The following is a 27,348-nucleotide window of genomic DNA, read 5'->3' as shown; positions in this document are numbered from 1 at the left end:
TCCTTTCCACGACGAGTCCTGGTTGCTGGCCATTAGAAAATCATCTTAACATGTTTAACCACTAAGACAATAAGCCATACACATAAACACAGTAATGGGGTAACACAACATGATTAACACAAGTTCCATGTTGTAAAAAAGTGGAGTTGCATCATAGTTTGCTGAGGAGCTAAACCTTTAGCAAAGAAATGTAGAATGCAGTATATTTTAGCAGACCCAGCTTTAGTACAAAATATAGGGCCACTGTTTACTGTGTCCAAGTACAGTTGTTTTTTCTTCTCCCAGACAAACATATTGTTCTCGGTGGGGAGCTGAGTATGCCAGATTGTGGTCTTTGTATGACTGCCTACAAAAAGGCAGCTCTGCTAGTAAAAAGTGTCTGTCTGCATAAGTCTTTCTCCAAACTTCATCCCTTTCTCTCTCAATCTGTCTTACAATCACTGTGTCCCTCAGTAAATCTTTCAGAACTCTGAATCTTTCATGTAGTTTGTGGAAAGATTCTCGCTCTTTCTGTGATTGCATAAGAAACTATTCCACTGTGTTTCTTTGTAAAGCACATGCTATATCCCTAACCTTAACCTTATGTCAAACCTAAACAGATGTAATTAAAAGGTTTTTTATATGCTCTCAAAACCCAGCCAGCCTGCCTGCCTGCCACAATACTGTGGTTTCGTCAGGCCGGTTTCCCTCCCAGCGGTAAGGGTGGGAGAGAAAAAAACTCTACAGTTACAGTTGTTTAACTAAAATATAACATTTGTTTAATCTGCATCATGGGACAATATAACAACATGGTGCCTATGGTTAATTAAATAAGGAAAACATGTTTTGTTAATAATGCGTAAACTAAAAATCTCTTTACTGAGCATGCTGTGTATGTGTGAATCCGTGAATAAATAAAGTTTCGGCATAAATACATTGCATATGAAAACTAAAACAGAAACCTAATATTTCACTTTTTGAAATGTATAACACAATAAAGTCGTTTTGGTGGCAAAGCATGGGGGCAACACTAGAATACTGATGTCGAAACGATGAAGTGCTTTGTTCAATAAAAATCATTGGACAACCTCTTTGCTTCTAAATAAGAAGCAAACGTTGTAGCACTACTACACTTGTCTAAAACAATGATTTTGTTAAAGTCAAAGCAATTATAAAATACCTAATTAACTTTAAAAGAAAACTACCCAAGAGGAATTTTAGGCCACTGTTGAAATGTAGTGAGGTTCTTGAAGGACATACAGTAATGTTAAGAGCACCAATATTGAAGTAATGTAAAGGCACAAGAGTTACACAATTCAATACATTTGTTCTACATTGGATATGAGTTTTACCAACTGCACTGCCTTCTAAATAGTTTTTAAATAGTTTTAGTTTTTCCCACCAAACACCTTGAATAACTAGCTAAAGTCATTCACATTCACACAATTCTGTATAGTTTGAATCATTATCCAGTATTTTCTTACTTAACTAGAGTAAAATACATGTCGACCTGTTTGGCACCTTTTCCACACTTGTTGACAATGGAGTCTCTGCAATGGTTGCTGCTGTGATATGATGCGCTTATGAATATTTTCTCCACATCTGCCAAGGAGGTGAACAGCCGCCATGTTGTGTGTACACTGTTATTGTGGGTCCTGAAGTCCCAAGGGCCTAGGGCCATCGACCTCTGCCCACCCTGAGTAGACTCTGGTCCCCACTGGAAGGCCTCTGCTCCGGGCCCCTGGGACGGCTACACAAAGTTGTTGGTGATTTGCTTCTGGTGCTCAAACAGGTCCTCAATCTCTGCGCTGTATGCATCGCCTTGAAAAGGGAAAAGGATATAACTTTCAGTGACCGAGGAGGGGTGGAATCAGGATGAAAAAACAAGAGGAAAAGGCTTTTCTGTGCTCACCTGCATGACATCCATACATGTACACTCTCTGGCCATCGTATTTGCACCGACATCTCATGACATTGTTCATAAAGTCAGACTCAGCCATGTCCATTGCAGGGTTTACTTCCACCTGCAAAACAATACCATCACACACAACCTCTGTTAAAAACGACACAATATCACATTATTTCTGACCTTATGACTTGCAGCTGCATACTTTATCATCACCACAAACATTTATTAGCAAACAGGGAGAATGTATGACTTTGTTGTTCTCACTTTCATCTAATACTGTAACCGGAGCTGGCCAGGCACATGGTCAAACAAAAAATATGTCCCCTCTCGATACACACTGAGAAAGCCATTTGACATAAAGAGCAGTTGGATTGTAAGAGGGCCTGTTATTAAACAGCACTCTTGGCTGGTATTGTTTTCATAGTCAATCTCTTTTTCATCTATAAAAAGCTGGATGACTTTTCCATATAGTATTCCTATTTGGAGATATAAATACACTATGCATACACCTCTTTCTCATTGGCTTAACGTTGAATGAGTGTGCTTGGTAGCCTTCAGCTAATTATGCACTGAATGACGTCTGGCATGAAACACTTGCTTTTACCGTGCGTAATGCAAAGTACAGAATACACTGGTAGATGTTCAAGGGTAGCTCATCATAAAACACTTTATAACTTGAATGAAAACACGTAACAAAGAAACTTCTGCCCACAAAACACATAAGAAGCTGCATTAGAGGTTATGCAACTTTACAGCTGAAGTTCATGGAATGCGGTTGCTACTTGCACCAACATAGGTATGCAATAATGACTGAATTTGCCTGAAATTAAAGTGTGCTGCAAAAGAGTAGTTATGCAAAAGCATGTTTATATGTCTGAGTGCTGGCATACACTGTACTAACAGTGTGTCATTTGCAGAGCAGCTCCATAACTGCTGATACAAGCATTCTCTTAATCTGGTCTGGTGATAATACTGTGAAGCCATTTACTCTAATCGCGGCTCTGTAAACTGCTACACCCACTTTAAGTACATGTTACAAACAGCTACAGGGAGAACCAACGCAAACTAAACTAAAAAAGGCAAACAACTTTTAAAAGTAAGTGAATGCACAAATGCTGTCTCTTAATTTTTCAGGGTAAATTACAGTGTAGGACCAGAGTGTACGAGGCTTTTGAAGAGGGCCCGTTCAAGGGCAGAATGTGTGGCTCAGTGAGAAAGTGGCAATACAAATAAAAACAGGGCAGGAGGAATTCCTTGGTGGCAAATTAGCCGTTCCTAATGGAAGGGGGGACTAGCTGCTGTTTGACTAAAGGGAGGCAATAGTTAATTTGGGTAATTGGTGAGTTTCATTGGCAATGGGAGGTTCAAGGTTAGGCCTGCTGTATCTTTCTGTAGAGCCCAGGTTCAGAAAAGTCAGGCATTACCTGCACTTAACTGGACACATTTAAGAACGCAGTAGAGAGATTGACATGCAGTAAAATATATATTTATTTTTTCAATTCTGCAGCAATGGTGAATAACTACTATACTCCCCGCTTGGCTTACTTTGCTCTTTTTCTCTCTCTTGTTCTTCAGTTACATTTCGTTATGTACTCTCAGTACTTTTTCTCCTCAAATGATCTTGACCTTTTCACCTTCAGTAGTTCTTCCAACTTTGTTCATACATTTCTCTCAATTCCATTTCTGTCCTCTATCATTCATTCCTTCTGTACGCCTCCACATTGCGCTGCAGCATGTATGACTTTATAATTATACACCGCTCAACATGCTTAAAATACATCCAGTCAGCACATGCGTCTATACATATGCTTGTCACGTCTTTTGCGAGTACATTAAAACAATCTGTCTTTAATAGGAGTGTAATTACAAAGATTGAGAGTGACCTTTTAGACACACTTGGTGACAGCAGTAATTATCAGACAGTGAGTTATACGGCAACCAATCTGCCACAGCTGGGAGGTAATTGGCAGCATGAGATCTGAGGACTGCTGCGTACATGGTGGGATCCGTGGTCTAAACTGGAAATGGAGGATAATGGTCCTTGATGTGTTTTATTTTTGTAGCCACAATGACTTGAGTGTTTAACCTGGGTCAGAATAATGAAAGACGGAGGAATGGTTGAGGGGAAGATTATGAAGTGAGTGTTCGAAGGGTTTTACTGGAATAGACAGAAACACAAACCATTAAATGAGGAAGTCCACATATGATCCTGTAATACCTTTTTTGTATTAACGAAATTAGAAACTTTAAGGTACATTGATTACCTTAAATGTAAACGTAACTTTGTCCCTTAATGACAAACGTAAGGGTAAGGTTGCCAGGTCATGGTTTTACGGGGGTTTATGTGTTGGACTATTTCTTGGCTGGGTGTAGTCGGAGTCTTACAAAGTTGCCATGTAACCAGTAGAGATTCCAGACTCGTTTCTGCACCTAAACAGCCAAGAATGTGTTGTAGCTAAGCTAACTGGCTTCTGGTAGTAGTTTCATATTTACCATACAGACATAAGTGGCACAGATCTTCCCAGGTAACTCTTGGCAAAAAAGCATGATGAGCATACTTCCAAAATGGTAGAATTATGATGGTGTTTGATGTACGTGATATGAGAAAATGTACCCAAACTGCAAAAGAGGAAGTTATATAAAATGACTTCTGACCTGGAAGATGTAGTCTCCTGGCCGTACATCTGTCACATCAATCCACTGACAGTCGATATCGTGGCGATATGTATCCCAACAGCCCACAGAGATACCCTGATCCCCCATGTTATAGCAGGAGAAGCGCTTCTGGACTCCTGAAACATTCACACACACACACACACCCACAACATTATCAATCACAACAACAAAGCTCATTTACTGCTTGGCACTCCCTGTTATTTTTAACAGTCTTTAGCTTCTTGAGTTGCAGCAGTCTACATATGAGCTCCGCTTTCTCATATGAGCTATTTCATCCATGGTATAACAAGTAAATGGAGAGTGAACAAACAACAACAGCAGCGATCTAACACATTAACCACAAAGTAAAAATCTAAATAGCTGCAGCTGAAATATTGATATTAATTTCCTGTCACTAATGGGAAACAGTGTTTTAGTGGGAGTCATGAATAGTGAACATTACCCTCAGGGCAATACGTGTCCTCCAGACAGAAACTGGCCTTGTGTCCCTCTGCGATCCTCGTGCCATTCAGAGTCAGCAGGTCGTAATGCGTGAACACCTCGATACTGTGGTAGTGCCTGGGACGACAGAAGGGGAAAGTCCAGGTGAGAGTGTGTATATGTGTCTGTCTGTTAGTGTATGAGTGTGTGCATTTACGCTAAGTGAACACTGGCTCCCTTTGGCTTGTAGCCTAATGACCTCACTGCTCGAACATGAGTGTGGGTGTCACCGTAACACCTCTCACAGAAGCTTGTTTTAGCGCCGGCTTGGTTGAACTGTTTACTCGTTCGGAGTGAATGGAGGGCTTTGATTCACCCGTTCATAGCTCTGATGTGTTGTTGTTACAAACTGAAATGGACTTGACCGTGCGTGGGCTGCCCTGTCCTCTGTACTGTATTACATCCGACCTGTGTGACTGGATTGGTTCAGCAGTCATTTCCACAGACACGTGCTGCAGGGAGGCTAATCAATCCAGAGGGATGACACACTGTTTCAGGCCACCCATAACCTACTGGGACAGATGTCACACAGCCAACACTGAGGGCTTCAAATGGCCCCTTCTTCTCTCATGACGACAGGCCTGAAGGTGCTCTCGTCATCTGACAAGAAACTAACTTACAAAGGTGAGCAAACTGAGAAGTAGAGTGGAATGTGTTACAAGTAGACCTGAGGACAATATTTAGTCTATGTACAGCTAATGTACAAATTGCTGCTGTGGACCGTTGACAGACAAAGGCTCTTTTGTTTTAATGCCCCGTGTTGCACGTCACAGCCCCCCTGCCAAACCATATGCACACTGGCATAGACATCACACTTCAGCATGTTTTTTTTCTGGTAGCAATTGAGTGCAATTAAATTAAATATAACCCAAATTAGTCAACAAGGAGGGAGCTATTTTCATTAATGCACGTAAAAGCAATTTTCTATGAGGAACAGGTGTTTGTCCAAATATTTTTTTAAAACCTCTAAAAACCACAGCTCATCTGAATCCGAGACACTAAACCACAGTTTTCCCAAAAAAACCACTTAGAATTACCACAGGGGCAACCACAACGTCCCACTTATAGTAAGTATTTAAACAGTTATTTCCATTGCAACAACCTAAGCGATGTTACTCCTCCCTAAACTCCTGAAAGATGCTATACCTGTGACACTGGTGCCATGTCCAGCTCTCTCTTGTTGCTTTGGGTCTGAAATCGGACCGACCCATGTTCATGATGCGGGAGGAGAACCGCAACAGGCGGCGGTGGCCATAAGGCCAGTTCATCCTGGCAGCGGACGAGGACAGACAGTTCTCCTCATTGGCACAGGTCAGCAGGTGGAGGGGTCGGTCTTCCAGGTAGGCTGTCTCCTGGACCAGCTGGGCATCCAGAACAAGGTCAGGCGCCGCTGAAGAAGGTCAGATGGGAGAGGTTATGTTAGGATTCAAACAGATTTAGAATAAGTGGAGAAGATGTGAGCTACAAAGAAGGCTGTACTTACTGTCTGAACAGCTGACCCCAGCGGCCTTCGTCCCACCTCCTCGAGGACAGTGGAGATTGTTGTTGCGCCGGCACTGTTGAATTGAAAGCTCCGTGCCCACACAGTGAGTTCCACTGAGAATCAAATCACTGGCATTCGAGTGACCGGGCCAGTACCAGGTATCCTGTCAAAGGAAGGGGGCGGGGTCAAAGGGCAAAGCAAACCTGTCAGGTTTTCTATCAATAAGCAGGATTATAGCACATTGTCCATCACAGTAGATACAGGGGCTGTGACTATGGATTGGCCCCTCATCCATTCGCTGTTTGTTCATCAATAACCCAGACACCACTGATGGGATTTTGACAAATCTTGGACGAATGATGCCTCTTAACACTAATCTGGCTTTTTTTTTAAACAAACTAATTGGTTTAGAAGTGGGAGTGTTATATTGTTTGTTCATTCAGGACAACTTTCAAGATAACGAATAAAGGGCGGCACTTCAGCCAGAGATCAAAATGACATGATTGTTGACACCTTATGGATGTAATGTTGGTCAGGAAGGTTGTTACCTCATGAGCACTGGCAGCGAAACCCAAGCCGAGCTGTCTGCATGTCACCATGGCTTCATTGATGCCCCAGTTCTCACTACAGACAGAGCCCCAACGCTTACGACCCCCAACATCCATTAACACCTCGACGCGGCCTTCTGATGGGACTCTGCCACCAACAAGTCGCACCTGGAAATGAAAGGGATTCAGTTGTTAGTGCGCAATCAGTGAAAGCTCATACATTTTTGTCTGGTTTTAGAGTTGTTTTCATACCATGTTCTCTGTTCCGGTCTTAGGGATGTTACAGCGTACTGAGGCATCCTGGGTGTGTTTGAATGTCCACGGTTGAACTTCCTGGAAGTAGCAGTCTAGGATGGAGCGCTCAATCCCCATACACTGTACACTGTTCATATGGATAGGTCCGGTACCTGAAGAGGGAGGAGGACATAAGGTAGATTTAAAGACTATGCTGAAATAAGGCAGGAATATATGGGAGCCAGAGGAGCATAGACATAACTGAAGGGCAATATTATCGTGCACTGTTTGGGGCCACCAAACGCAGACACAGAGGCATTACCAGACTTTATCACGAAAAGGAGCTCACACACATTCAATGCTCTTTATTCTTTTCAAGTAATTATGCTTTGCTATTTTCCAACAAACCAACAACGATAAGTTCCTATCTGTCGTGACAAAATGCTTTTCTGGCCAAGCATTGGCAACACCACAAACATCTACTTTAGGGATCTGCCCCACCTCATTACCACTATTCTGTTGCTTTTGGCACAACACCAATAACATTGTGTGTAGTCCACCACCCTGGGTGAACAAACAAGAGCAACTCTGTGGGTACAAAATAAAAGACTATCACAGTATCTGTTTATGGTTTTAAACCAGATGATCTCTAAATAACATCGAAGATGTTGGGAATAAATCTTAAGATAAAGATGTTGTGAAAGCAAACAGCTGCCGCCACAATGACTGCAGTGTGTGAAAACACAGAGCAAACACTGGCAACAGTGTTTGCTTAAAACAAAAGACACAAACGGCAAACTTTGAAATGAGGCAGCATTGAAATAAACACAACCAAAACCACTAAAACCGGGGGGAAAAGAGAGAAACCAAGAAAGAAGGGCGTGAAGAAAGATAACTTGAATGGTATGGAGCAGATTGAAGGCTAACCCCCCCCATCTGTCTCGGTGTTGGTTTTGGTAGATTGTAGGCCTGCTTCCATACTGGTCGCTGCGTGGGTTCAGACTTATGAAAGGAAGCATCAAAACCACTTCCGCCTCTATCTACAGTGTAAAGGCCACAAACTAGATCCAAACTCCCACTTTTTAAGTTATCAAAACAAACATGGGGCCCGGACGAGGGATCCTCAAAATGAACAGTGACACGCTGTATTTAAACCTTAGTTTGGGAAATCCACAAAAAACAAAAATTAATTTCAAGAAACTGGCCACACACACTTTACATGCAGAAGTATACACAGGCAGTCAGGTTGTTTTACTTCCTTTTGTAATATAGTACTCTAAATGTATATGGACTTCCCAGGCAAAATTACACGATAACGTTACAATGTTGGTCAAGAAAGAAAATAGAATTTTTTTTCCCCTGTAATTTAACTTACTGATGGTGATAATAAATGTAATGATGATGGGAGTTAGATGGGAGTTAGATGGTTAGCAGATGGAGTTTTAACAGAGCTTAGAATATGTTCTTCACTTTCATTCTGCCGGACATCAATTTAACAAATGCTCAAATCAACTTCAACATAAAACGGCAAGGATCGACAGAAGATACAGCTATGAGAGCAGAATTCAGGAATGATATAAATGTGGAGGCTTACATTTAGTATTTAAAATAAACAGGTTGATCTTGATTACCATATAATAAGAATTGGCATTGGATAGATTGGAAAACATTCTTGGAAACATGGAAACACGGTCAATTTGGTCAGATTCTTTTCAGAATAGCTTAAATAGTTGGTTAGCGGTTACAAGGGAAACCCTGTTCTTCTCCTCTCTGAAATTATATTCTGTTTTAGGCACATTAATGTGTGCGTGTAGTGTTTCTTTTCATGGAACATCTCTTTCTCTGCGTTTCTTTGCAAATTGCTAAAAATCATGTTTCTAAATAGATCTGGCTGACTATGGATTTTTAGATGCTAAAAGCCAAGAAACATCAAAATATGTTTAAGCTCGGTTGCAAATTATAAGGTATTATAATTATATAAATTATGCAAATTAAATTACAACATTACTCTCTCAGAGGGGGATGCTCTGTGCGGTGTGAAATAGAAAGTGGTACAACCAGTGATTAGGGAGACCACATTAAAGCCAATCTCTGACCTCTCTCTCAAGCCAAACAGCCAGTCGACCACAACCTTTGTGATCATAATAAATGATCCTTTAAGGTCTTCGGTTTCGATTTCTCACACGTGCTGACATAAAGCATGTGTATTTGAATGTATTCAGAGTACATAAATGTGAAGTATAAACATTTGACACAAAATGTGTATGCTCTATCAGAAAGGATGGTTTAAAGAGAAATTAACTGTATGCAAAACTTTTACAAAACTACATTTGAAAAATGTCACTCTTTCAGAGAGTCTCTCTCAGTGAGGGTTTGTTCCATCAAAGAGTCTATATTAGGCCTCAACGACATATACCCCTGTGTTTATGTGGCCTTCAAGCACATGGAAAATTATATGTCAGTAAAATGTCTAACAGGCTGCATGTTATGGAAAGGAAGCTATGAGAGCACTTTGAAGTCCAATCGTTGTGCATGGCAGTGTATATGTAGGACAGACAGATGGAAAGGGAGAGTACTTTGCTGTACGTGTGTGTGGGCTTCAGAGAGGAGATGTACATGAATGTATGTGAAGTGTGTTTATGGGGTCTATTTTGATTTTGCAAGCAGAACAACCAACGGTTACTCTTAGTGCAAAGACTGTGTTGCCTTCTCAAAGCACTCCTTCTATTTTGGTTCATGTATGTGCAGCGGTGGAGGGCTGTGTGATGGCGAATGATCACAGGGTCTGTCATATCCCAGGTATCATCGCTCCAACAGCTGAACCTATAACAGTGTGTTTGGTTATTTTGTAGAGGCCTGGGGCCTATACTACGAAGCTGGTTCAACCTAACCTGGATATGTTTGAGTTAGCCGGTTGGCCTAATCCAAAACATACGCGCTCTCGCTAAACTGTTCTACGACGCTGGTTATCAAGTGGATCGCTCAAGCCAGCCGTGTCCTATCTAGTTAGGTGCGCGTTCACATGAAAGGGGTGGTATCTGGAGCATTCGACCAATCACAAACATGGAGAAGCGCACTGACAGCGCAGCGTCATACTTCCTGAATGAAAAGTGAACTTTAATACTAGTCAAATATGAAGAAGTTAAACTTTAAACATCCATGACTTAAACACTTGATCAGGATCAAAGCCACAGAGCTGCACCTGCAAGGTGAATACAGCTGGTAACAGAAAAAGTGTTTGAATGCGTACATTAACAGGTTTATGATATCACTGCCCCGTCTAAAACACGATCTGACTTTAATTACATTTGTCTCGAGTGTTTCGTCAACTTATGTGTTGCTTAAAATAATACTTCTGCATACAGTATGTGACACTGTGAGTGTTGCACGGCCAGATACGGCTCAAGAAGCTGAATCAGATAAGGAAGTATATGATACATTATGAAGTGATATGAATGATAATGGGACACATCGACGTCTGCACTCAGTGTACTTATGTTGTGGCAGCTATTTAAGTGCTTTCTTAACGCTAATGTTATAATAGTCAGATTGCTCTGAAGATGGAGGTGATATTCTATTAATGTTCACGTTCACAGTCGGTGATTTTTGCCGGCCGTCTTTCCTGCAACGGCAGCTTTTCTGTATTTCCTTTCTCCTGTAATATGACTTGATCGCTTTAAACTCCGCACACTGAGCTCTGATTGGTCAGCAGGCAGTGCTTTCACTGAGTTGATCTCTTAGCCTGCAACCTAACCAGGGGCCTATACTACGAACCTGGTTCAACCTAACCTGGATATGTTTGAGTTAGCCGGTTGGCCTAATCCAAAACATACGCGCTCTCGCTAAACTGTTCTACGACGCTGGTTATCAAGTGGATCGCTCAAGCCAGCCGTGTCCTATCTAGTTAGGTGCGCGTTCACATGAAAGGGGTGGTATCTGGAGCATTCGACCAATCACAAACATGGAGAAGCGCACTGACAGCGCAGCGTCATACTTCCTGAATGAAAAGTGAACTTTAATACTAGTCAAAAATGAAGAAGTTAAACTTTAAACATCCATGACTTAAACACTTTATCCAGGATAAAAGCCACATAGCTGCACCTGCAAGGTGAACACAGCTGGTAAAAGAAAAAGTGTTTGAATGCGTACATTAACAGGTTTATGATATCACTGCCCCGTCTAAAACACGATCTGACTTCAATTACATTTGTCTCGAGTGTTTCGTCAATTTATGTGTTGCTTAAAATAATACTTCTGCATACAGTATGTGACACAGTGAGTGTTGCACGGCCAGATACGGCTCAACTGACTCAGATAAGGAGAGATATGATTATGAAGTGATATGCCGCGGACTGTACTTAATGTTACTCTGATCCGGTTACTTATGTTGTGGCCGATATTTAAGTAAGCTTTCTTAACGCTAATGTTATAATAGTCAGATTGCTCTGAAGATGGGAGGTGATATTCTATTAATGTTCACGTTCACACAGTCGGTGATTTCTGCCGGCCGTCTTTCCTGCGATGGCAGTCTTTCTGTATTTCCTTTCTCCTGTGATATGACTTGATCGCTTTAAACTCCGCACACTGAGCTCTGATTGGTCAGCAGGCGGTGTTTTCTCTGAGTTGATCTCTTAGCCTGCAACCTAACCTGGTCCCCAGGTTAGCTGCTTAGCATATATTACCATGGAGATCTAGCCTGCTAAAAAGAGAACCAGCTTCGGATGACCGGAAAGCCGGAGTTTTCCCTGAATTTAGCCGGCTAAGCGAAAATCCTGCTTCGCAGTATACCCCCCTGGTCCCGACCAGGTTAGCCGCTAAGCATAAGTTACCATGGAGATCTAGCCTGCTAAAAAGAGAACCAGCTTCGTAGGACCGGAAAGCCGGAGTTTTCCCTGAATTTAGCCGGCTAAGCGAAAATCCTGCTTCGTAGTATACCCCCCTGGTGTCATTTGAATGTAATTGAATCAAGGTAAACACAGTGCACTGCACTCTGTGTGTAATGGCACTCTGCTCTGGCACAGCACTTATCAATTTGGACTTATTAGTCCTAATGCCTTCAGATAAATGCAGGAATTGTATTAAGTTTAGAAGCTTTTTCATACAGTTTAGATTAATGGGAGGGGGGGATATACTGGCGTTCTACCTTTTACCCATGCAAAACCTTCTTTTTGACTGCAGATTTGAATGCATCTAGAGTGTTTAAAACTACTATTGTAGTCTTTTTTCTGGGCATTTGTACTTAGATTTTGTTTGCTGTTGAAAAAATCTGGCAGCTGAGTGATGTTATATGTGATAAATGTTCCAACAATGTCCCAAGAATTTCTTAGGACCTTGCACTAGGCCAGGGGTCGGCAACGCAGCCCCGCTCTCTTTAACTCCAGTCGACTTTCTGCTGCTTTCCTCCGTGGTGAAACGATCAGGGGTGTAGTGCTGCCGGAGCGCGCCCGTACTTCACAAATTGCAGTAGGCTACCCATAAGGAGTTGTACAAATGCCGCAGTTTTTGCGTGGCTGTGTCTTTAGTTGAAAGCCCAGTGGCGATCTGCTCATCTCTCATCGAAAATAATATGCTGGCCATCTGTGTGTTCTGGAGAATCACAGAACGGAACGTTGTCATTATTATAATGCCGTTTAAACCAATTATTTAAAATTGTTTAAACCGCATCATGTAAGTTGCGCTGACAGGTGAAAGAGATCAACACACTGCTTCCCCGCAGCGAGGCTCCCCCCCCCCCCCCCCCCGCTGACAGTTCACGATCGTCGGCACACTGATCAAATTTTTGTTTTTAAATGGCACTTCATATCAAAAAGGTGGCCGACCCCTGCACTAAGCCTTAACATACCACACAGAAGGACATAGCTAATTTCAAGTTGAAGAAAATATGAGAGAGAGAGTAAACCTGGCTTTTTAAAACCAGAACCACGTCTTAATGTATGAATCTGAGACTAATTTTATTAAACACAGCCACGCAAAATACCCATGCTAGTACCTGCATATACACACATAGAGCTAAATGGTTGGATCAGTGAAACATTTTTATAACTCTGCCTAAGATTTCTGGAACCAAGATGAACCTGAATTCTGGCCCAACAACTGAAAGTGTTGATTGAATCCAGACGACAAGGGGTGTGAAGCCTTTTAAAAGTATCTTCAAAGGAGCCAACGTAGTTTAAATGACATCATCTACAAAAAACCCAATTGAAGAGGTTTGAAGGTAACAGGGAGTTCTTCAAAAATACTCTACTGTATGTATGATTAACTGAACAGCTAAACCAGCAGGCTGTCGTCCCACATTTCATCTTGATCAGCTTGATTAGAGACTACACCCCAGACTGAGGCATGGAGAAACCATTCTCACATCTCGTAAGGGTGGGGACACCACTGGCGCAGCTGGATAGTGACTGAATCCGTGCATCACCAAAGCCGTAAAATTGAAAATGAAGGGAAAAGACCACAGCACCTCAGTGAGTAAATGAAAAGATTGCTTGAAGCTAGCAAGATTATGTCTGTGGCTAACGTTACCAAATGCCAACGTAAACATCCATGGCTTATAGTATTACATTTTCTGTGTGAAAGTATGTGTGTGTGAGTGGTGTTTGGGCAGCTGTTAGCCCTGGAACAGGACTTGTTTAATCACAGCTGGAGATACTGCAATCAACACGTTTGCAGCTTCAAGAGGTAACATACAGACTCAGACAGACGGGCAAACACTCATGCCCATGCATTATCTTATCAGTCAGGGCAGACGGGTGCGGCGTCTAAGATAAGCGAAAGACTGGAAAAGTCTCCCTGTCTTCTCTGGAATACCATGACGCGTGATAAACACATTCAAACATTCAAATTGCATACTCAAAACAACTAGATTAAATGTGGACTTCTCTAGATTTCCAGTCTCAGTTATGTGGAAGCCTTTTTTCTGATCAGGAGCAGTTCTCTTGCTTACCTTGACCCATAAAGGCTCCATTCAGGGCATCCTTGGCAGTACCAAAGCCGAGTTCCCTGCATACCACACTGGCTGCAGGTCTGTCCCACATGTGGTCCACGATGGTCCCCCATTTTCCTTCTCTTAGTACCTCCACACGACCCTCACCCAGTCTGGGGCCAGCCTTCAGACGCACCGGCTGTACAGGGCAGAAAACCGAAGAGTTGTAACTCAGCTTAGTGCAGTTCATTAAAACACTGTGTGTTCATGCCTGTATCAATCTTACCACAACTGGATAGGGGGCCTGGGGTCTTCCAGAGGAAATGCGAGCAAACTGAGGTCCTGCCACACACTTGACAACTGCATGTCTCCCGTTCTTACAAGGAGTGGGACTCCGGGGGATTGACAGCTGAGCGAGGCACTCTGACAGGGAGTTCTCAAACCCCTGACAGTGAACTTTCTCTATCCAGAATCCCTTCTTCTTTGACATGATGCTCAATCTAGAAAGAAGAAAACAGTTCTTGGTATACACGTGGTATACATCTTTAGTATTTCTCAAATACATTAAGTATGCATGACTAAAATAGCAATGATGAAAGTGACAGATACAAAATATTCTTAAATATTGTTTATGAAGGGTTTGACAATTAAAATATACTGAAAACTAATTTGGTTATTAGGACTGTGTGGTTTTGTTTATCAGATTTGATTGAAACTCTTAAATAGGTTTTCAAGCCTTCAACGGTAGTTCAACTTCTGACGTCTGTGAGTATATTTCAATGAGTGGGATCAATCATGACGAATTGTTGTATTTGTATTACCTTGTAGAAGGATCTGAAACCTTGGTATCCCATATTTTCCTGTAAAAAATACAAAGAACAATGTTAGTTTTATCAGGTCTGTATATTCCCTGAGGTTAGCAACGTACACACACAGACACACCACCCTGTGAGGTGACCTGGGTCACCAATTTCTCATGTGGCGGGGTAGTGACTGAACAATATACTGTAGCATCTGTTGTTTGTTTTATATGCAACCTGGCCACACAGGAGGGATTTCTGCCACAGTTAGTAGCGGCACAAACACTTACCGACTTACTTATTACGAGAAAAGTATTCTTACTGAGGTACATGGTTTTGACTAAAGTAGTTACAGCTCAGACTTGATCAAAACATGAATCATACAGTTCTATGTATATCTTCCATGTATAAAACCGGAATGAGCTCTGCTTGCGGCTTTGTGGTGATTGTAAAGTTATAAATACATTAATGCAGATTACTGATATAGTTTAAGGAAGAAATGCAATGTTCTTGTTCTCCTCCCTATCTGTTTTTCTTTATAGGTTTATTAGTAAGATATATTTCCATCTGGAATGTTGTTTACTGTTTAATGTTCTTTTCTTGTCATCAACATACGGATAAGTGTTCAACAGGAATGTGTTGCTGGGCGCGTTTTATCTTAATTACCCACCTTTACGTTACATTGAATGCACTTTCCTTTTAAACCAACATAGACACTTTGAATACAAGTCTTTAGCATTCCGTGTTGCAATAAAGCAGACATGTGTACATAACTACAGGAGTTAGGAACTATAAAAGGATTTTTTTTTTTCAAACACAAGATATTTTGAACTTAGTTGTTAAACTCCAAAGCCACACGCAGTCCAAACAATCATGACATTGAACATCAGTGATGTCCAACATTTCTGGGAAACAGGGTTTGACCAAGCACGATATACAAACGAAAACTCTGGCAGTGCGCTGCATGTCAGAGAAATGCCAGAACCAAGTAGAGACTCATGAACCAAGTATGCTGGCTGACTCGGGAGAGCGGTGGAGAGGAAAGCCTTCTGTTCTGCTGGCAGACACGCAGAGCAGACATGCCACACAGACCATGCCAGGACATCCTCTAACCACTGCAAAGTGCATGCACCATCACATCAATTACTTTAAAACACTCATACACACGCTACAGCCTGCTGATATTAGAAAGAGCCTAGTACCGTCCATTCTGGTGGTGCGATTGGCAAACAAAATAATGTTCATTATACATTAGGTAATTATGAGACTAACATTGTTGTATACATTGTTTATTTTATAAGATAATCTGACCATCTAAAAGATTTAGGGTCGAGTGTCTCGTTATCAGTTTACAACCCACTTTGCTAAAATGTTAACACTTACAACTACAGTAGCATTAATCAGAGTGAGCTGGTGAGGCGTAGCTTCATTAAAACACCACATATTTTTAAAGTGTAATCTCTTTGGAGCTATATATCAGTATGGCATCACAGGTGTGGGAGGCTAAATTAGTTTCTATTTTGTGGCTACTGATACAGCACTTCATTAAAAATACTCCAATGCTGGTTTTAGTGGCATTCACTTATATAGAAACAAACATGACCAAGGATATTTGTATAAACGGACAGGTAGATAAATATTTGAATTTCTGACAAGAACTCTGGAGATTCCCAAAGATGTTAAGCAAAAAACCTCAAAAACAAACTGAGGATGCTCAAATAAAGAGAAGCATTGTCTTTGAAACAATGTTATGTTGAAGGTTGTGTGAAGTCATGGAATGCTGACAACCTGTTTCTTCATGCTGTAAGTAGTCAATGGGGCAGAAGAGACCAAACATTTTAGCATTCTAAAAATATGCAAACTTCAATTTTAGCAATCATTTATCAAAAAGAGGTGTTTTTACAGATGCCATTTTAAAACAACACTCATTAAATGGTCGTTTCTCAGGCCCATTTAAAGCACAGAGTGCAGCTCTGAGGTAAGCTTACATTATGAACATCTGTAAATGAAATCTTAACTGCTTGAAAAGCATTGCTACCTTTCCAATATCTAAGAAACATTTGACTTGATGAGGCAGAAACTCCACTATTTGTAAAACACATTCAGTGCTCTGAATAAAGCCGCTTGTGCGTACAGGAGACCTGCTCTGATTGGCGACTGACACATTGTATAGAATGTAACACTTATTCTTTACAGTCTCTTGAATTACAATTGTACAATATCTTAAATGTGTCTACCATGTGGCTCTGCTGTAACATCGGGTATAGAGAGTTAGGACCATGAACACACACAGACATACGCACACACACACATTTTCCCTTGAGGCAACATGTCTGTGACATGTTTGTGACCTCACCACAGACCAATCAGCTAACCACTTTCCCTCTTCAGAAACCAACAGACTACTACACAGGATTTAAACGATACTTTCAGGTCTTTCATTTCACTGAATTAAGAACTGTTTGTAAATGCTGAATTTCATCCAATAAAATAAGTATGTTTAAAATTGTGTAATAATATTTAGCATGAGCAGTATGACAGCATTTCTCTACATGCTGTGTGCTGATGAAATGAACAGGTGGACTCAGTTTTAAGGTTTTTTCTACCTACATATCATTCATCACCTTAAAGCCACTAAGCAGTGTGAGGGTGTTAAAAACACCATTTTAATAATTTAGGGGAACTGTTGAGCTGTTCTTTATGCTGCATAAATAGTATCTTCATGCAGCATAAAAACTAGAAAAACTTTTAGGTGGTCCGGACATTTTTATCAGAGTAAAATCCTTAATTAATGTATAATCCTTTGGTTTAATATTTTCTTTATATCTTACTATTTATTGAAGTTAAATTTGAAGTTTTGACCATTTGATTCCCTATACTTTAAGTACTAAAATATATTAGCATTAAACCTTGGGTTCAAAATGCATATTCATATATCTGACAGTGCAACTAACAATCACCAAGATCTAAATTAAAAAGAAGGCCAAGATCAAACATATTTTACATTGTTCAGATATCACAGTTGTTCAAATCAAATATTACATTTTATTATGAAATTAAGTTTGAAAAGGTTCTTGCATTTCAAATCGTAATTCCATATTTACATGCAGCCAGAAGCAGCTGTGAAAAATCACAATCCTTCAACTCAGTTTTGAAAGCCAGCTTCTAGTCTGTTCACCCTTGAAAAAGAGATCTATGATCTCAATGGGACCAATCTGGATAAATAAAGGTTTGAAATGAAATGAAATGAAAACAAGATAACAACTGGCATGCATGCATGCAGAAATTAAAAGATGGTTGAATAAATGAGAGAGAAGGTGACTGAGGAAGATCACACAGACATCAGACAGGAAAGCCAGTCCCTCAAAATGTTACACAAAAGCCTGAAAATGATACCCTCATCAAGAACATTTCAGCTGAAACATAATTAAAAATAAAATGCAGGTTTTGTCACCAAATCACTATGGTGACAGAGGAAGACAGACAGCTGCTGACATGGCGGGCCGTGCTGCAAACTGCAGCTGTAATTGAACATATTTCACACGAGCAAGCTGAAATCTGGCTCGTCTCACTGCTGCTCCTGTGCTTTTTCTCAATCTCCTCTTTCTCTTGTTACTCTCTTCCTCCTCAATCGCCAACTATGTCTTACTCTCTCTCTCACACACAGCTATAATTGGGTTTTTTTTTTTTTTTCACCCTCAGCAGAAACCCCGGAGAGCCTTGGTCCTGACCAACCTGTAATTACAGCATCTTCAGAATCTCATCCAAGAGCCACAGCGAGCCGAGAGACATGGCATGGCCCGGGTTTCTAAGAATGGCCTGAGAGACTTGGAGCAAGGTGGAGAAACTGGGGGGGGTGCGTCACTGGCTAAATTTGGTCAAACCATGCAACACAATCCTAAACTTTCCTGCTGCTATTTAAGTCGAAGATGTTTCATGAAAACTGAACATGAAATTGTCTAACACCAATTGTAACACCCAAATGACTCATCTTACATTTTGTACAGTAATTATGGTTACAGTGGCAATTTAGTCAGAGGGAAATCCTTACAATTACCCAAAAGTAAATGCTGAGACGGCATTACCTGTATATCAACAATTGTGTTCTTGTTATAACTGTTTCTTGTATGTAAACATCCAAATACAATAACAACGATAAGGTTTCACCCTGAAAACCAAATATTGCAAAAGTGTTGAACTGTTGCAAAAATAACACATTACTGGCAGCTAAGACATTGAGGCATATGCACACCTTGTGGTCAAAAACACATTTTGGGAGAAAACAAACAAAGTACAGGTACAGATTTAGAAACAAACACATCACTGAGGCTACAGAAAAACACCAGGTCATACCCAGGACAGGTCGACCAACCTGTATCAAGTCCGGACCGCTTTCATGCCAGAGTCTTAGAATTTACACGCACAATAAAAAAAATCAACATAATGGCATCCACTCAAACCTTACACTGTGCATTTAGAAGCAGATATGTTGGATAAGCAGTATAATCCACTTTGTTGTGGCTTAGGTCAGAGCCTTAAATAGCTCATGGAGTGCTATTGTTTAAGTTTCTTTCTCTTGACCTCAGAGGGAGACTTAAAAACAACACCCTGGAACCGCCACTGAGCAGATTCCCTGCAGGCTTCAGTCCAGCACCTTCAAGCTACAGCAGCTTCGTCCTCCTCTGTCATATCTCTTTTCTTGGTGAGCAGCCAAATCTCTTATGTGGCAGCGATACAAATATACCCATCTAATTCCTCACTCAACTCCTACTAGTTCTTCTCATCTCCCATGCTTTGCATTAAGTGGCAAATCTTTACTGCGATGGGAAATCGAACTGAGGCATAAAAAGCATCACACCTGCAATGCAGGGAAGCTCTAACAAATGATCATGTACAGAGACACGGCCAGGCTGTTTGACGACAGCTCATTCTGAGGACCTTTTATTACTGGAGATATGACGCCTGATGATGCCTTTTTCCAACAATAGAATCCAGTTAAAGCATCACTGTGTTCCCAATAACAGAGTTAGGAGGACATAGCTTAATTCAAGGGCAATGCAGAACAACTTTCAGTGAGTGTGTGTGCTTCAATAGGTATGTTGGGAAAGTCAACAAACGTTAAAATAGTCTATATAACACATGAGTTACCCCATCAACAGTGACAGCTTTAGTAGAAAGAGGAATCTTGCACATACAGTACAGAGCAGATGTTGTGGTCTGTCCAATGTTGAGTCAGAATAGGCTTGGCCAAGAGAGGAAAGGAATAGCTAAACTATGAATCACCTAGCCGGTAGCTCTCCAGGAACTATATCCAACCGGGTCCCCCTTCCACTGACAACGGCAATTAGTCAGACACTATTTATTCTAATTAAAGTAATGTCGTAATACTCTGTGTGGTCCTCCTGTGCTTAAAGAAAAAAAACGTGTAGCTGGAACCAGTAGTTGGTTATCTTAGCTTAGCATAAAGACTGCAAACGAGGAGCTAGCCTGGCTCCATCCAAAGGTTTAAAAAAGATTGGACAAAACCACCTGTAAATGTTGTGCTTTTTTAACAGTTTAAAACCCCTGCCCTAGCACACATAGATGCACACACACACACACACACACACACACACTGGCATCATGTCACACTCGCTGTTAAAGTGGGATGTAAAAGTGAAGAGATGCATGGCTGACTCAAGCCTGCAGAGGCTGCCCTGTCAATAAGACAAGTCGCCTCACAAAGACCCTCATCCTGCTCTCCAATAGCCACCTCTATCCCACACATGGTATTGATGGGAGAGTTAAAGCACAATCAGCAGTGATATTACACCTCAGCATGGGAATCTAAAAGTTAGAGTGGGGCTGTTTGTCTGAGAGCTGCAAGCTGAAGATAGCATCAGAGAGAGTGAGAGAGGTGAGCATAGGTGCTTTGCCTAGAGAGAGGTGCAGAGAAAGGGCAGAAGAGAGGGGACACGGATTCCTTTATCATCATCTAGGCTGAGGAAGGGAGGGGGGAGTAAAGGGGGAAACACGGCAGAAGTGGCTGGGGGAGTAAGATAAGCCCAACAAAAGGCCTTTACTCAAAGTGGCTTCAAACAGGATGTCAGTGTTGCTTTTTCATTCTTCAGTATGAGTTTTTATTCACTTAACAATGAGAGGAATGACAAACCATGTTGCCCTTCTGAACTACAGTCAACAGCCCACTGTAATGTAATCTAATAACTTGAGTTCATAAATGTGAAATGTGTTGCTCTCGGTGCCGCTAGCAGGAAAGATTAACACTCACTTGTATGTTTTGACATTGTGCTGAGTAGCCTCTGGAAAGCCAAGCATCCCACACACAACTCGGCTGCTGTTGAGAGTCCAACCCAGGTCGCAAACCTGCCTCCATCTCCCAGCATGCTTCACTTCCACCGCACCTTCTGTGATCAGGCTCTTTCTCTTTGTAGCCATGAGAATGGGACGAAGACGGACCTCCTCGATTCGCACCTTACTAGGAACCTTGGGGAAGATGAAAATGTAATGTTACATACCTTTCTAAGATTAGCATAGAAAGTTTCAGAAGTAAACTGCTTTTTACCGGGGGGTGTCTTTGGAACCGGGGAATCTCTTGTTGTTGATGTCCGTTTCCATAATAGCCATATCCTGGATGCCTGCGGGTGACCACATTTCCCTGCCACTGAGCTGCATGGCTGCCGTTGGGCCTGCTGAAGGTGGTGTGGCCTCTACTAGCTGTCTGATCCGGCCTGCGCTCAGTGTTGCACACCACCCCCAAGTCTTCCGTGTGTTTACAGTCATTCACGCCCCAGCCGTTGTGTTTGCAGTCCTTTATGGACTTCTCTGAGCCATCACAGCGTACATTATCCATCCATATTGGGCCTTGTGAAAAGAAAAACACTTCATTATGTCATTCATAGTGACTTTCATTGATTGTTCAATAGACAAACTGCGCATTGCATCTAGACAAGGGACCAGAATCAGTTCCTAAACACCTAACACTTGACTTTTACTGGCGCTCTGATTTAGGGTTGCACCTTAGCGGCGTGTTTAGCGGTGGATACACAGTATTTTACAAGGCAGGTAGCTGTAGATCCTGCCCCTTGAATCTACTCAACCTTCTCTTTAATTTGGATTTAAAAGCAGCAGTAAAGAATGTCCATAAACCACAGCAAGTGTTGCACAACTCTGGCAAGTGAATGCTATTATTATTCTAAAACAAATGCCCTATCTCTTGGCCCATATATTTGCTCTGCCAGCCTGCTAGGCGACCTTAATGAGATGTAGACTCCAATCCCACAACAAGTTATCTTGGTCACTTTATGATGTTAGTTATTTTGGATGCCTTAATTGGTGGTCCTTTCATGTAGCCATGCATTTAGAGTTTTGTGGAGGAAGCACACAAGAGACAGGTTTTCAATTAACTGTTCCAATATGGCCGCCTGCTGAGTCTCAATCTATGGTCTCAATCTAATAAATGACAATGATTATCTAATGAGCCTTTTTAAGAGTAGACATTGACTCATTATTGCGTGAATAGCACAGGTGTAAATAGTACAACTAAGTTTAGCTTTTTTCGATTCAGTGATTCAGTGCAGTCCTTTTAATATAATTATTACTCCTGTGTTTTCACTGCTATCATGTCAAAGGCGGCCTATCATAGTTTGTCACTCACATGTCAAGTCTGGCCAATGACAAAAAACTGACAATTTACCTTTTTTCAGGAAAATGTCTCACTTCCAAAATTGCTAAATGGTTGTAATTTGCTACAGGAAGTGCTCTCACCGGCTCCTTCTCCATACTGTGCGCTGTGTGCCCACGTCACACCGCTCTGGAAACCCAGCTCTTTGCACACCACGTTGGCCAACTTGATGTCCACTTCATCGTCGCAGACAGTCCCCCAGGTGTTGTTGTGCAGCACCTCCACGCGCCCTTCGTTGGGTTCTCGCGCAAAATTGCCTGCCAAACGCACCTTGGCGGCGGATGCGCGAGGAGCCCTGCGCTGATTGGACGAGCTCCGCCGAGGTTCAGCGCGAGCGGGAGAAGAGAGGGACAGCAGCAGGAGGACGAAGCTCAAGCAGAGGGTGCGGGTCATCGTGGCGGAGAGGAGGGGGTCTGCAGGTACAAAACGTTACACATGATTCAATGTGCTCTTCTTTTTACGCTTAATCAGACGATGTTTCAGGTTATGTTATTCATTTGGCTTCTGTTAAATTTACCAGTGGAGTAATATACCTGGCTAGTCAATTAGGCAGTCAATTTAAAGCTACAGGATAATTTCCCCGTAATGAGAAACATCTGTCATCACTTTTAGATGACATACACTACATCTTGAAACTCAAACCACAGTGTATAAAGACCATGATAAAGACTGAGTAATTCCCTAACACAAGTCAAACAGTCATCCTGTAGAAACCCCTCAGAGGCCTGGTTATTAAATGGACCAACGGTGACATCCTCTGGACAAAAATAATTCAGTTAAACTAGGCCTACTATAAAGTATTCTAACTACTCAATGGCAGAATACAGCCAATAAATAAAACGGGATCTCAGTCAAAGAGATAAAGCCAGACTTGTGTTGAAGTTTGTAGTAATCATCAATTTTGCCAAAACACATAAAATGACTAGGCCTACTTTTCACTCATGTCAAACATTGGCATATAATTAAAGACCAACTAACGCATTTCTGTATTTACGTGAATAAACATCCCTGAAGGCATACGAACCAGACTGAAAGAAACACGAGACAGGTTTTAACTGGAAGTTAACAAGTGTCACAGCCAAACAAGAACGCAGCGGTGGAGACAGACACACTGAAACATTAAATCACTGCATGCCACAGAACAACACTGAGCACGAAATACACCAAATCTCCTTGTCTACTGTGACGGTAAACTGATAAAGGAACAAACCATCAGAACAGACTTTGCAGGCATGGAAACAGTCAATAGGGAAAACAGCTGCTTAATCCTAACACTGCACTGTTTGTCTCTGTTTATGCTTATTTCATAGGAACCACCTAAAAACAACAAATATTTCTTCTTAATGTTTGAACATTGGTAGTTATATATTTTATCTAACTTATTATTTAAATAAATTAGAAAAGCTCACATTTAAGAACGGAAAAATCATCTCTACACTGCTACACCTGTTACACTTGCACACATATAGGCTATGAATAAAAAAACAATAAACTGATAAATCAAAGTAAAGTAAATAATATTCCATACCAAGATAAAATGTAAAAAGAGAAGGTAAGGTGAAAGTTCACTCACCTGGCAGGCAGCAAATGTTTGCAGTGGTGGACGTCACTGGCTAGGGGAGAGTGACTGAGTGAAGGAGTGAGTCTGCTCTCCTTAGTCAATCCTCCCTTCTGCCCTCCTTCTCTCTATATCCCTCCCTGCCTCCCTCCCTCCCTTCTCTTGCTCTTTTTTCCTTCTGGGATCTCATATAGAAGTGTTAATGTAAAGGCTAAAATGTAAAGTTGGTAATTACATTGCAACCTTGACTGCATAATGCTCCAACACTTTCTAGGAAATGTAAACATATCTGAGTAGTGAATTCCCTACACCAACATTTTAACTTATTCTGTAGTTGTTTTGCATTTGTGTAGTTGTAGGTGGAAACTTTTAAGTCTTTTGTCACATTTTAATGAATCTGGCAGGGAGTGTCTCGAAAGTCATCCATTTCTGGATAGATGTATACATTATGAAACTTATTTTCATAATCAAATCAAATGTTTTGTCTCTGATTGGTTCTCTTTTCATCTCTCTTCTATGATAGGTTGCTTTACACAACTGGACACGCACAGTGTTATAAAACCTTAGGGTGAACGTGTATATATGTAACTAACAGGAAGGAATCTGGTTCAAGAATAGTTTCAAACATCAAGCTCCAAGTGTCTTAAAGAAGCTCCCTATACCGCAGGGTAGATATTTCCTTGTTGAGAATGCCGCAAACCACCAACTCTAAAAAAGGCTCAGCCTCATCGTAGCCATGGCACTTGTGACTGATGAGCCATTCCACCCCTGCCCAGGAGTGTGTTACTATAGTCTAACATATCATCATGGCATATAAAAGCATAAAGGTTTGAGCCATCAGGTCTGTGTAAAAAATGAGCGAAAAGTCCTTTTTATAGCTTTCTAGCCGGGTTCACTTCAGTGCTCCGTGCTGATCCGATTTAGATTTCCTGCATTTGTCTGAGGCCTTTCTACATGTTTGAAACTTGTTTATTTGTTTTTTGATTCATTTTTGGATGATGTTGGACACATTTAGCTCCCTGGAAATGTTTAGCGTCAGGGTGTTGTGTTGATAAACTGTTTTCCTGTTTTCAAGTAAACACAGTGGGCACCTTTTTAGGCAGCATGGTTTATTCTTAGGCATCAAGAATTACAATCTTGACAGGGGAGGTAGGAAACGAAACATCAACCCAACCCTACAAAAAATGGTATGCAGAGCTCCAATGGGGTGAAAAGAAAAAAAATCATATGTTACATATATGTGTATTTGTGTGCACACGTGTAAACTTTGAAGCTGTAATTGAGATGTTTGTGTGCAGAGTGATGGTGCGACTGGGTGGCAGGATGGTGGTCCCTCCCTGACTGGTAAACCCGAACAGGAAGAGCAGACCCCCTATTAGCGGGGCCAAATCAGAGGGACCTGCAAGGCCGACAGGGAAGTAAAGAGAGACAAAAAAAGGAAAGGAGGGTGCTAAGGTTAAAAATATAATTATCATTGATGTGTGTGACATTTTTCAATTATAACTTGTGATGCACTGTTGTATATCAGACTAATTAAACTTGACTAGACAGGTGTCCCTACGTGTGTGCCAATACTTAACAGCTCTGTGTGTGTGTGTGTGTGTGTGTGTGTGTGTGTGTGTGTGTGTGTGTGTGTGTGTGTGTGTGTGTGTGTGTGTGTGTGTGTGTGTGTGTGTGTGTGTGTGTGTGTGTGTGTGTGTGTGTGTGTGTGTGTGTGTGTGTGTGTGTGTGTGTGTGTGTGTGTGTGTGTGTGTGTGTGTGTGTGTGTGTGTGTGTGTGTGTGTGTGTTAGTGAGAGTGCATTACAGGGCTCTAGGAGGGCTCACAGGGCTGAGAGCTTTCTCTTTCTTTCTCACTGCCTCTCTCTCTCGCTCTCCACCTCTCTAATTACGCCGACCAAGCAGGCTCTGCCCTTACCCACAATCTGTGGAGGCATGAAATAAATACATGCTCTCCAACAATAAACAAGTGCCTTTTCAAAGGACAGCACCTCCTCATGCTCACCCCCACTGCCGTCTCTCTGGGCTTTTATAATGCTTTTACTTAGCATGTAGGCACATAAAGTAGAGAATACGATACTCAGGTTTAAGGGCTGAGAATGCAGCGAGCAGTACGTAAAGGGTTTATCTAATTAGCTTTAGCATCAAAGGGCATTTTGGTCTTAACCCCAAGGTGCACTTAAATTTGACTATGAGGTGAAAATGTTATTGATTGGGTTACATGTATTACATTTAATTACACACACACACTTTAAACCCATATTTATTGGTTGAAAATCTTTAGCAGATAACAATTATTTCCCTTTTTTAATGCATGCAATTTGACATACTTTTCCCTAGTCAGGGGAATTCAATAACAAGGACAACATTAAAGCAGTAGAGGCCAAGATATCCTGATTTGAGTCCCTAGTATCAACTCATCAACTTAATTGCAATGGCTCATTACACCAGCCCAGCGTCTTTTGTAACACATTCCTTTTCTTATTGGGTTATTTTAAACTTTGGAAAGCTGTATATTACAGTTTGAGTAAATTCGCTATAAAGAGTTTGCCCCTCTAATTTTGCAGCATGGTGGTGCTCTCACACTTGTATACATATTTGCAGGTGGCACAAGGCTTTATTTACTCTCTATTCAAAATATAATCTGTGGGATAATGGTTGCTTTTCCCACACATTCTCAGTCATGTCTCCATTTCTCACTGGTTTTAGTGGTTACAGATTCTCTAATGCAACTTTCATGCTGGCCGGGTGATGACAGGGTTACCATATTCCCCCCCACACGAGCCTGGACTGCTTTGATTTACTACTGCAGGGTTTTCTGCATCAGGAATGAGTTAGAGCCACAATTTGATTCCTAGAGATCAAAAAAGATGAATGTGTATGCATCGTATAGGCTTGTTAAATTAGTGACATATTTCAGTGTAAACCTTTCATGTACAACACTGCCGCCTTGTGGAATGCAGGAAAACCACACACCACTGGCAGAGAGTTGTTCATGTTCCTGACATATTAGATAAACCATGCCATACCAAAGACCTTTCTCTCCCAGTTTGTGCAATAAATTAAGAGATTCAGAAAAA

General features: G+C 41.4%; 1 protein-coding gene and 1 long non-coding RNA gene across 3 annotated transcripts in view; one reads left to right on the top strand and one right to left on the bottom strand.

The window, feature by feature from the left end:
• LOC139435193 (uncharacterized) overlaps positions 1-22,868 on the top strand; it is a 29,890-nt gene extending 7,022 nt beyond the window's left edge. Inside the window, exons 2-3 of the long non-coding RNA XR_011644467.1 lie at positions 18,734-18,869; positions 22,783-22,868. This is a non-coding gene — a long non-coding RNA (uncharacterized lncRNA). The remainder of the gene's footprint in view (positions 1-18,733; positions 18,870-22,782) is intronic.
• On the bottom strand, positions 1,730-23,125 carry loxl4 (lysyl oxidase-like 4). Of its 2 annotated transcripts, XM_034101195.2 has the most exons (15): positions 22,796-23,125; positions 21,584-21,892; positions 21,547-21,550; positions 21,300-21,506; positions 15,053-15,091; positions 14,518-14,731; positions 14,253-14,430; positions 7,328-7,482; positions 7,076-7,243; positions 6,528-6,690; positions 6,191-6,434; positions 5,007-5,122; positions 4,544-4,680; positions 1,892-2,003; positions 1,730-1,800 (listed from the first exon to the last, which is right to left on the bottom strand). In XM_034101195.2, exons 1-15 carry the CDS (start codon positions 23,103-23,105, stop codon positions 1,730-1,732), a joined length of 2,427 nt encoding a protein of 808 aa, XP_033957086.1. In that variant the 5' UTR covers positions 23,106-23,125. The 2 variants fall into 2 exon arrangements, with proteins under 2 accessions (XP_033957086.1, XP_033957085.1); XM_034101194.2 differs by lacking the exon at positions 21,547-21,550 and having other exon boundaries at positions 21,300-21,514; positions 21,594-21,892.
• Between the last annotated feature and the right edge of the window lie 4,223 nt (positions 23,126-27,348).

Source organism: Pseudochaenichthys georgianus, chromosome 15, assembly GCF_902827115.2.
Source record: "Pseudochaenichthys georgianus chromosome 15, fPseGeo1.2, whole genome shotgun sequence".
Taxonomy (NCBI): Eukaryota; Metazoa; Chordata; class Actinopteri; order Perciformes; family Channichthyidae; genus Pseudochaenichthys; species Pseudochaenichthys georgianus.
Note: the sequence above shows the minus strand (reverse complement) of the source record. Positions and strands in the feature narration are given on the sequence as shown.

What these genes read in the sequence shown, in the direction of transcription:
- loxl4 (XM_034101195.2), bottom strand. Translation starts at nt 23,105, where the DNA reads ATGACCCGCACCCTCTGCTTGAGCTTCGTCCTCCTGCTGCTGTCCCTC. An exon ending in ACAGTATGGAGAAGGAGCCG is followed by an intron (nt 21,893 to 22,795) that starts GTGAGAGCACTT and finishes TCTTTTCACAAG; the next exon opens with GCCCAATATGGATGGATAAT. An exon ending in AGACCGGAACAGAGAACATG is followed by an intron (nt 7,244 to 7,327) that starts GTATGAAAACAA and finishes TTTCATTTCCAG; the next exon opens with GTGCGACTTGTTGGTGGCAG.